The sequence below is a fragment of the Chenopodium quinoa genome, unplaced genomic scaffold (genome assembly GCF_001683475.1).
Source record: "Chenopodium quinoa cultivar QQ74 unplaced genomic scaffold, ASM168347v1, whole genome shotgun sequence".
In the NCBI taxonomy this organism is placed as follows: domain Eukaryota; kingdom Viridiplantae; phylum Streptophyta; class Magnoliopsida; order Caryophyllales; family Amaranthaceae; genus Chenopodium; species Chenopodium quinoa.
In genome coordinates, this window is record NW_018745032.1 from 475 (window position 1) to 11322 (window position 10848).

The 10848-nt window shown below is 33.8% G+C and overlaps 1 protein-coding gene across 1 annotated transcript; it reads right to left on the reverse strand.

Moving 5' to 3' along the window:
- Window positions 1–379: 379 nt before the first annotated feature.
- Window positions 380–4363, reverse strand: LOC110709134. The gene is made up of 4 exons (XM_021887353.1): window positions 3489–4363; window positions 2961–3443; window positions 2776–2882; window positions 380–582 (listed from the first exon to the last, which is right to left on the reverse strand). Exons 1-4 carry the CDS (start codon window positions 4361–4363, stop codon window positions 380–382), a joined length of 1668 nt encoding a protein of 555 aa, XP_021743045.1.
- Between the last annotated feature and the right edge of the window lie 6485 nt (window positions 4364–10848).

Here is a 10848-nt window from a genome sequence, read left to right on the forward strand (position 1 = left end):
CATAACCGTCCAACTTACTTCCATTACACATATTGAATCAAGCTAATTAAGAGATGCTAAAACTAGCCTATAACAAGAAGGAAATGGCAGTCACTTGAAGCTATCAAACGGTCCTCCAAACGTCCAAGTACATGCCTGAACAGCTCCCCCTTTCACGCTTTGTAACCCCCACTTTAAGTCCTTGATTCATGCCTCCTTTATTCTTGCAACAACTACTAAAATTAACTTCTATAACCCCCTAGTAATGAGGATGTTTATTCAGCTAATGCTTCCCAAAAGTCACGCCCACCACAAGCCAACACAAGCCTTGATTCACGCCATAATGAATGCATAAAACAGCAATCATCAAAACCGTGTTTAAGCTTGGAAAAACGGTTCTTCAGTTGATGCCTTCAACAAGGTTGATTATACTAAGTGAAGTGTAACCATGTGATAAACTCTTCGGGCCAAAACCGTGTATAGAAGTAAAGAATGCTTTGGACAAAAACAATTCTCTATTACTTGGAACATTAGCATCGTTTTGAACCTCTTCATCTTGATCATGGATATTTACCCTTTGACCATCTTGGTCATCCTCCCCTTCTTCAAAAGGAATTGTCCTCAATTCATCATCATCAAAATACGGCGCAAGATCCCCAACATTGAAAGTGCTTGAGACCCCATATTTTCCACCTAAATCAATCTTGTACGCATTGTCATTGATCTTCCCCACAACCTCAAATGGACCTTCGGCTCTTGGCATAAGTTTGTTCTTTCTCTTGTTAGGAAAACGTTCTTTTCTCATGTAAATCCACACCAAGTCCCCAACTTCAAATTGCTTCACGTTCTTCACCCTCTTGTTGGCTTGGTTCTTGTAGACTTCATTTGCCTTATCAATGTTCTTCCTAACTTCCTTGTGGACCTTCAACATGAACTCGGCTTGTTCCTTGGCTCCACCATGAACGAACTTGTCTTGTGGCAAAGCTATGAGATCAATAGGAACATAAGGATTTACACCATATACTACTTCAAAAGGAGAGTACTTTGTAGTAGCACTAGGAGTCCGATTGTAAGCAAACTCGGCATGAGCTAGCTTGACATCCCAATCCTTAGCACTCTTACTAACCAAGGTCCTAAGCAACGAACCCAGAATTCTATTCACCACTTCAGTTTGGCCATCGGTTTGTGGATGGTGTGAAGTAGAAAACAGCAACTTAGTCCCCATCAAACGCCATATAGACTTCCAAAAATGACTTAGGAACTTAGTATCACGATCTGAGACAATTGTGCGTGGTACTCCATGAAAACGAACCACCTCTTCAAAGTATAGCTTAGCAACCTTCATGGCATCTTCAGTTTTGTGACAAGGAATGAAATGAGCCATTTTTGAAAACCGATCAACAACCACCATGATCGAGTCTTTACCCCTTTGAGTTCTAGGTAAAGCCACAATGAAATCCATGCTCACATCCTCCCAAGGTCTTTCCGGAACTGGCAAAGGCTTGTAAAGACCTTTGTGAAACACCATCTTGGCCCTTTGACAAGTAGAACAACGACTAACCACATGGTGAACCGTGGCTAACATTTTCGGCCAATAAAAGTGAGCTTGGAGAAGCTCCATTGTCTTGTGAATCCCAACGTGACCAGCTAGTCCTCCCCCATGAGCTTCATGTATCAACAAACTTCTAATGGGACATTTTGGAATACATAATCTATTTCCTTTAAAAAGAAAACCATTATGTAAGGAAAACAGATCATAGACTCCATGGACACATTTTTCAATTATCCCCTTGAGTTCATCATCTTCTTGGTAATACTCCTTGATCAAATCGAACCCAAGTACCTTTGCTTCGACAATTCCAAGCAAATTATGTCTCCTAGACAAAGCATCAGCAACAACATTAGCCTTTCCACTCTTGTACTTAGAGGAAAAGTTAAAGGTTTGCAAGAATTCAACCCATTTAGCATGTCTTGAATTCAACTTCTTTTGACCATGGATGAACCTTAAAGATTCATGGTCCGAATGCAATATGAACGGTTGTGGTCTCAAGTAATGTGACCAATGATCTAGAGCTCGTACCATAGCATAGAACTCTTTATCATAGGTGGAATAATTCAACTTGCCTTGACTCAACTTCTCACTGAAATAAGCAATTGGACGCCCTTCTTGAATCAAAACTGCTCCAATCCCCTTCCCACTTGCGTCACACTCAACTTCAAATGGCTTGGAAAAATCAGGGAGTGCAAGAATAGGAGTGTTGCACATTTTCTCCTTGACTTCTTCAAAGGCCTTTTGAGCTTGTGTCGTCCATTCAAACGTCCCCTTCTTAGTACACTCAGTTATAGGAGCCATGAGTGTGCTAAAATTCTTGATAAATCTTCTATAGAAAGAAGCTAGGCCATGGAAAGAACGGACCTCCGTGAGTGTTTTTGGACTAGGCCATGATTGAATTGCTTCAACCTTGCAAGGATCCACCTTCACGCCATTACCTGAAACTATGTAACCAAGAAAAGTGACCTCATATAACATAAAATCACATTTTTCAAGTTTCCCATACAATTTTTGCGTTCTTAAAACAGAAAAAACTTGAAACAAATGATCTAAATGATCATCCTCATTGTTAGAGTAAATAAGGATATCATCAAGGTACACCACCACGAACTTGCCAAGAAATGGCCTCAACACCTCGTTCATCAATCTCATGAATGTGCTAGGTGCATTGGTCAATCCAAATGGCATCACGAGCCACTCATACAACCCATGCTTTGTCTTGAATGCAGTCTTCCATTCATCACCTCCCCTCATACGAATCTGATGATAGCCACTTCTCAAATCCACCTTTGAGAATATTTTGGAACCACTTAATTCATCAAGCATGTCATCAAGTCTTGGAATTGGAAACCTATACTTGATAGTGATGTTATTAACAGCTCTACTATCAATACACATTCTCCAAGTTCCATCCTTTTTAGGGACCAACAAGGCAGGTACGGCACATGGACTCATGGACTCACGCACATAACCCATACCCATTAACTCTTCAATTTGACGTTGCAACTCTTTAGTTTCTAAAGGGTTACATCTATAGGCTGGCTTATTAGGCAAGGGTGCTCCGGGAATGAGATCAATCTGATGCTCAATTCCTCTGATGGGTGGTAGTCCTTTAGGTAACTCGTCCGGGAAAACATCTTCAAAATCCCTAATCAAACTGGCTAATTTTGGATTTTGGGCAACAAATTTTTCGTGGATTTCTTTGGAGTATAACATGTACAACTCTCCCTTACCATCCAACTCCCTCTCAAACTCTTTAAAAGACAGTAATGACACTTCCTTTTGTGGTGTTCGTGATGGTGAAAAGCGTGGTGGTGGTAAAGGGTGTAACTTTTTCTTCCTCCCTTCATGAACTATGGTATAAGTGTTATGATACCCATCATGCATAGACCTTTTATCAGTTTGCCAAGGTCTACCAAGTAGAATATGACAAGCATCCATAGAAACAACATCACACAATTGAGAATCACAATAAGAACCAATACAAAAAGAAACCATGCATTGCTTCCTTACTCCAGTACTAGCATTAGAATCTAACCAACTCAACTTGTATGGCTGCGGATGATTAGTGGTAGTAAGACCAAGTTTAGACACTAAGGTTCTAGACACGGTATTAGCTTCACTTCCCCCATCTATGATTAAGTCACATACCTCTTCACCAACCTTGCAACGAGTGATGAAAATGTGTTGACGTTGGGGAGCAGTATCCTCTCCTACACGTGCTTGTAATGCTCTCCTAACCACGAGACTAGCCTTCTCCCTTGTTTCGGCAATGCAGTCATCACAATCATCTTCAACTTCCTCTTCTTCTTCCTCAAACTCCTCCCAATTGATATTTTGCGTGGCCATGAGCCTAACCTCTTGCATGGTTAATGCTCTAGTGTTGGGACAATCCCTTTTGTAATGACCTCGTCCTCCACACTTGTAACACACAATGTCACCTATTTTGACATCCTTTGTATCCTTCTTTGGTGGATTGTTTGGTTTGCTAAAGGAAGCATTTTCTCTTGAGGGGGAAAAGGGTTTACGTACTACTTGAGGATTAGTAGTCGGTTTCTTCTTTTTCCTCTTAGCATCAAACTTAATCACCAACTTGCAAGCCTCATTAAACGTGAGGTTAGTGTAACCTTCAAGTTTATCTTGCAATTCTTGATCCAAACCAGCTATGAAGCGACCCAATTTGAGCTCTTCATTTTCAGATATTTCACATACAATAGCAAGTCTATCAAATTCTTTTATGTAATCCTCCACAGAGTCCCCGTTTTGTTGTAAGGTACTCCACTTCACATACTGGCCTTGCTTGTAATTGTGTGGGATGAAACGATCTCTCATTCTTTTCTTCAGCTTTTCCCAAGTGGAAATGTGAGCCTTACCCCTAAGGGTACGCCCCCTTTGTTCTCCTTGCAACCAACTGTCACCATAGCCCTTCAGTTTGACTTTGGCTACCTTATATTGTTGAACCGTCTCATGGATGTCCTTGTACTCAAAGTACCTTTCCAAGGATTTCTCCCACTCCAAGTACTTCTCCGGATCAAGAGTCCCATCAAAGGCAGGAACGTCCACTTTAAGACTCCTATCCTCCCTCCTAGGTGGAGGGTCGTCACCTTGATCTCTCCTATCTTGCTCGTTCATGAGCCTTGCCATCAAGGCAGCAAGGTTCCCTTGTAGATTGGCATTGGTTTCGGCCAACCTTTCCTGACTAGCAATGGATCGATTAAGAGCTTCCAAAGCTGTCCTCAAATCTTGATTTTCTCCCATGGTATGTAGGTATTCGACCCCTCTGGAAAATTTAAGAAAATTTTCCCCCTACCTGACGCGCCAAATGATGTGTAAACAAGATGAGAAACTTGTTACAACGAAGTTTGTTAAAGGGTCTAAGTGAAAACGTAAGAAAGAAAGGTGAGAATAGGGGAACACTCAACCCTAGACTCGGATATAACAAAGGGGAACACTCAACCCTTCGTTTGGTGTAGTTTGGAATAGGGAACACTCAACCCACTCTTCTACTACGAAAGTCTTAGATTTGGGAACACTCAACCAAAGCTAACACTCTTCAAATTTGGCTCTCAAATTTGGACCTTAAAATTGACTAATTTCTAAGTCAAGTTTTAATCAATCAAACGCAATGTTTTAAGACAAATTTCTGGATTCTTTTTCATTCATCATTTGGTACACTTTTATAGTAGTGCACGTACAAACCAAAGGTCACAAGACCCTTTACATTCAATGATAAATGCAACAAAAGAAAATAAACTTAACTAGGAAAATAAGTGGCTCATAACCGTCCAACTTACTTCCATTACACATATTGAATCAAGCTAATTAAGAGATGCTAAAACTAGCCTATAACAAGAAGGAAATGGCAGTCACTTGAAGCTATCAAACGGTCCTCCAAACGTCCAAGTACATGCCTGAACAGCTCCCCCTTTCACGCTTTGTAACCCCCACTTTAAGTCCTTGATTCATGCCTCCTTTATTCTTGCAACAACTACTAAAATTAACTTCTATAACCCCCTAGTAATGAGGATGTTTATTCAGCTAATGCTTCCCAAAAGTCACGCCCACCACAAGCCAACACAAGCCTTGATTCACGCCATAATGAATGCATAAAACAGCAATCATCAAAACCGTGTTTAAGCTTGGAAAAACGGTTCTTCAGTTGATGCCTTCAACAAGGTTGATTATACTAAGTGAAGTGTAACCATGTGATAAACTCTTCGGGCCAAAACCGTGTATAGAAGTAAAGAATGCTTTGGACAAAAACAATTCTCTATTACTTGGAACATTAGCATCGTTTTGAACCTCTTCATCTTGATCATGGATATTTACCCTTTGACCATCTTGGTCAGTTTGACTTTCATTTGATTCAATTAGCTTTGTTGAATGCATTTAACTTTCATTTGATTCAATTAGCTTTGTTGGACTTTGATTTGATTTAATTAGCTTTGTTTGAATGTGTTTGACTTTTATTTAATTTAATTAGATTTTTTTAGATGTTTTTGACTTCATTAGATTCAATTAGCTTTGTTAAATGCATTTGACTTTCATTTGATTCAATTATCTCTGTTTGAATGTGTTTGACTTTCATTTGATTCTATTAGGTTTGCTTGAATGTGTTTATCTTTCATTTGATTCGATTAGCTTTGTAGATTGCATTTTACTTTCATTTAGTTCAAATAGCTTTTTTTTGAATGTGTTTGACTTTCATTTGATTTAATTAGCTTTTTTTGCATGTGTTTGACTTTCATTTGATTTAATTAGATTTTTTTTAGAAGTTTTTGACTTTCATTTGATTCAAAAAGCTCTTTTTGAATGTGTTTGACTTTTCATTTTATTCTATTAGCTCTGTTAGAATGTGTTTGACTTTCATTTGATTCAATTAGCTTTGTTGAATGCATTTGACTTTCATTTGATTCAAAAAGCTCTGCTTGAATGTGTCTGACTTACATTTGATTCAATTAGCTTTGTTTGAATGTGTTTGACTTTCATTTGATTCAATTAGCTTTGTAGAATGCATTTGACTTTCATTTAATTCAAATAGCTTTGTTTGAAGTTTGTTTGACTTTGATTTGATTTAATTAGCTTTGTTTGAATGTGTTTGACTTTTATTTGATTTAATTAGATTTTTTTAGATGTTTTTTACCTTCATTTGATTCAATTAGCTTTGTTAAATGCATTTGACTTTCATTTGATTCAAAAAGCTTTGTTTGAATGTGTTTGACTTTCATTTGATTCAATTAGCTCTGTTTGAATGTGTTTGACTTTCATTTGATTCTATTAGGTTTGCTTAAATGTGTTTATCTTTCATTTGATTCAATTAGCTTTGTAGATTGCATTTTACATTCATTTAGTTCAAATAGCTTTTTTTTGAATGTGTTTGACTTTCATTTGATTTAATTAGCTTTTTTTTAATGTGTTTGACTTTCATTTGATTTAATAAGATTTTTTTAGAATTTTTTGACTTTCATTTGATTCAATTAGCTTTGTTGAATGCATTTGACTTTCATTTGATTCAAAAAGCTTTATTTGAATGTGTTTGACTTTCATTGGATTCAATTTGCTTTGTTCGAATGTTTTTTACTTCCATTTGATTCAATTAGCTTTGTAGAATTCATTTGACTTTCATTTGATTCATATAGCTTTGTTTGAATATGTTTGACTTTCATTTGATTTAATTAGGTTTTTTTTAGATGTTTTTGAATTTCATTTGATTCAATTAGTTTTGTTTTGAATGTGTTTGACTTTCATTTAATTTGATTAGCTTTGCAGATTGCATTTGACCTTCATTTGATTCAAAAAGCTCTTTTTGAATGTGTTTTGTCTTTGACTTTCATTTTATTAAATTTGGTTTGTTTGAATGTGTTTTACTTTGATTTGATTCAATTAGCTTTGTTTGAATGTGTTTGATCTCTTATTGATTTAATTTGAATTTTTAAGATGTTTTTACTTTCATTTGATTCAAGTAGATTTGTAGAATACATTTGACTTTCATTTGATTCAAATAGGTTTGTCTGAATGTGTTTGACTTTCTTTTGATTTAATTAGATTTTTTTAGATCTTTTTTACTTTCATTTGATTCAATTAGCTTTGTTGAATGCATTTGACTTTTATTTGATTCAAAAAGCTTTGTTTGAATGTGTTTGACTTTCATTGGATTCAATTGGCTTTGTTCGAATGTTTTTTACTTCCATTTGATTCAATTAGCTTTGTTGAATGCATTTGACTTTTATTTTATTCAAAAAGCTCTGTTTGAATGTGTTTGTCTTACATTTAATTCAATTAGCTTTGTTTGAATGTGTTAGACTTTCATTTGATTCAATTAGCTTTCTTTGCATTTGACCTTCATTTGATTCAAAAAGCTCTTTTTGAATGTGTTAGACTTTCATTTTATTAAATTAGCTCTGTTTGAATGTGTTTGACTTTCATTTGATTCAATTAGTTTTGTTTGAATGTGTTTGACTTTGTTTTGATTTAACTAGCGTTGTTTGAATGTGTTTGACTTTCATCTGATTCAATTAGCTTTGTTGAATGAATTTGACTTTCATTTGATTCAAAAAGCTTTGTTTGAATGTGTTTGACTTTCATTTCATTCAATTGGCTTTGTTCGAATGTTTTAGACTTTCTTTTGATTCAATTAGCTTCGTAGAATGCATTTGACTTTCATTTGATTCAAAAAGCTTTGTTAGAATGTGTTTGACTTTCATTTGATTTAATTAGGTTTTTTTTTTAATGTTTTTGACTTTCATTTGATTCAATTAGTTTTTGTTTGAATGTGTTTGACTTTCATTTGATTCAATTAGCTTTGTAGATTGCATTTGAACTTCATTTGATTCAAAAAGCTCTTTTTGAATGTGTTCGACTTTCATTTGATTCAATTAGCTCTGTTTGAATGAGTTTGACTTTCATTTGATTCTATTAGGTTTGTTTGAATGTGTTTTACTTTCATTTGATTCAATTAGCTTTGTAGAATGCATTTGACTTTCATTTGATACAAATAGCTTTGTTTGAATAAGTTTGACTTTCATTTGATTTAATTAGGTTTTTTTAGATGTTTTTGACTTTCATTTGATTCAATTAGCTTTGTTGAATGCATTTGACTTTCATTTGATTCAAAAAGCTCTGTTTGAATGTGTTTGACTTACATTTGATTCAATTAGCTTTGTTTGAATTTGTTTGACTTTCATTTGATTCAATTGGCTTTGTTGGGATGTTTTTGACTTTCATTTGAATGATTTAGCTTTGTAGAAAGCATTTGACTTTCATTTGATTCAAATAGCTTTGTTTGAATGTGTTTGACTTTCATTTCATTCAATTGGCTTTGTTCGAATGTTTTAGAGTTTCATTTGATTCAATTAGCTTCGTAGAATGCATTTGACTTGCATTTGATTTAAAAAGCTTTGTTAGAATGTGTTTGACTTTCATTTGATTTAATTAGGTATTTTTTAATGTTTTTGACTTTCATTTGATTCAATTAGCTTTGTAGATTGCATTTGAACTTCATTTGATTCAAAAAGCTCTTTTTGAATGTGTTTGACTTTCATTTGATTCAATTAGCTCTGTTTGAATGTGTTTGACTTTCATTTGATTTTATTAGGTTTGTTTGAATGTGTTTGACTTTCATTTGATTCAATTGGCTTTGTTGGAATGTTTTTGACTTTCATTTGATTGATTTAGCTTTGTAGAAAGCATTTGACTTTCATTTGATTCAAATAGCTTTGTTTGAATGTGTTTGACTTTCATTTTATTTAATTAGGTTTTTTTTAGATGTTTTTGTCTTTCATTTGATTCAATTAGCTTTGTTGAATGCATTTGACATTCTTTTGATTCAATTTGCTTTGTTGAATGCATTTGACTTTAATTGATTCAAAAAAGCTTTGTTTGAATGTGTTTGACTTACATTTGATTCAATTAGCTTTGTTTGAATTTGTTTGACTTTCATTTGATTAAATTAGCTTTGTAGATTGCATTTGACCTTCATTTGATTCAAAAAGCTCTTTTTGAATGTGTTTGACTTTCATTTTATTCAATTAGCTCTGTTTGAATGTGTTTGACTTTCATTTGATTCAATTAGGTTTGTTTGAATGTGTTTTACTTTCATTTGATTCAATTAGTTTTGTTTGAATGTGTTTGACTTTCATTTAATTCAATTATTTTTATAGAATGCATTTTACTTTCATTTGATTCAAATAATTTGTATTTTATAGATGTTTTTTACTTTCATTTGAGTCAATTAGATTTGTAGAATGCATTTGACTTTCATTTAATTTAAATAACTTTGTCTGAATATGTTTGACTTTCATTTGATTTAATTAGATTTTTTTTAGATGTTTTTGACTTTCATTTGATTCAATTAGCTTTATTGAATGCATTTGACTTTCATTTAATTCAAATAGCTCTGCTTGAAATGTGTCTGACTTACATTTGATTCAATTAGCTCTGTTTGAATGTGTTTGACTTTCATTTGATTCTATTAGGTTTTCTTGAATGTGTTTAACTTTCATTTGATTCAATTAGCTTTGTAGATTGCATTTTACTTTTATTTAGTTTAAATAGCTTTTTTTGAATGTGTTTGACTTTCATTTGATTTAATTAGCTTTTTTTGAATGTGTTTGACTTTCATTTGATTTGATTAGATTTTTTTAGAAGTTTTTGACTTTCTTTTGATTTAATTAGCTTTGTTGAATGCATTTGACTTTCATTTGATTCAAAAAGCTTTGTTTGAATGTGTTTGACTTTCATTGGATTCAATTGGCTTGTTCGAATGTTTTTTACTTCCATTTGATTCAATTAGCTTTGTAGAATGCATTTGACTTTCATTTGATTCATATAGCTTTGTTTGAATGTGTTTGACTTTCATTTGATTTAATTAGGTTTTTTAGATGTTTTTGACTTTCATTTGATTCTATTAGTTTTGTTTGAATGTGTTTGACTTTCATTTGATTTGATTAGCTTTGCAGATTGCATTTGACCTTCATTTGATTCAAAAAGCTCTTTTTGAATATGTTTGACTTTCATTTGATTCAATTAGCTCTATTTGAATGTGTTTGACTTTCATTTGATTCTATAAGGTTTGTTTGAATGTGTTTGACTTTCATTTGATTCAATTAGCTTTGTTTGAATGTGTTTGACTTTCATTTGATTCTATTAGGTTTGTTTGAATGTGTTTTACTTTCATTTGATTCAATTAGCTTTGTTTGAATGCGTTTGACTTTTATTTGATTCAATTAGCTTTATAGAATGCATTTGACTTTCATTTGATTCAAATAGTTTTGTTTGAATGTGTTTGACCTTTTATTGATTTAATTTGAATTTTTTAG

Bases quoted from the DNA above. Each gene is read 5' to 3' on its own strand.
- LOC110709134 (XM_021887353.1), bottom strand. From the start codon at position 4,363: ATGAGAGATCGTTTCATCCCACACAATTACAAGCAAGGCCAGTATGTG. The intron at 3,444-3,488 runs GTGTGATGTTGT...TCTACTTGGTAG, and splicing joins TCTTATTGTGATTCTCAATT to ACCTTGGCAAACTGATAAAA. The intron at 583-2,775 runs GTGATGAATGGA...TTCCTTTTGAAG, and splicing joins TCAGATTCGTATGAGGGGAG to AAGGGGAGGATGACCAAGAT.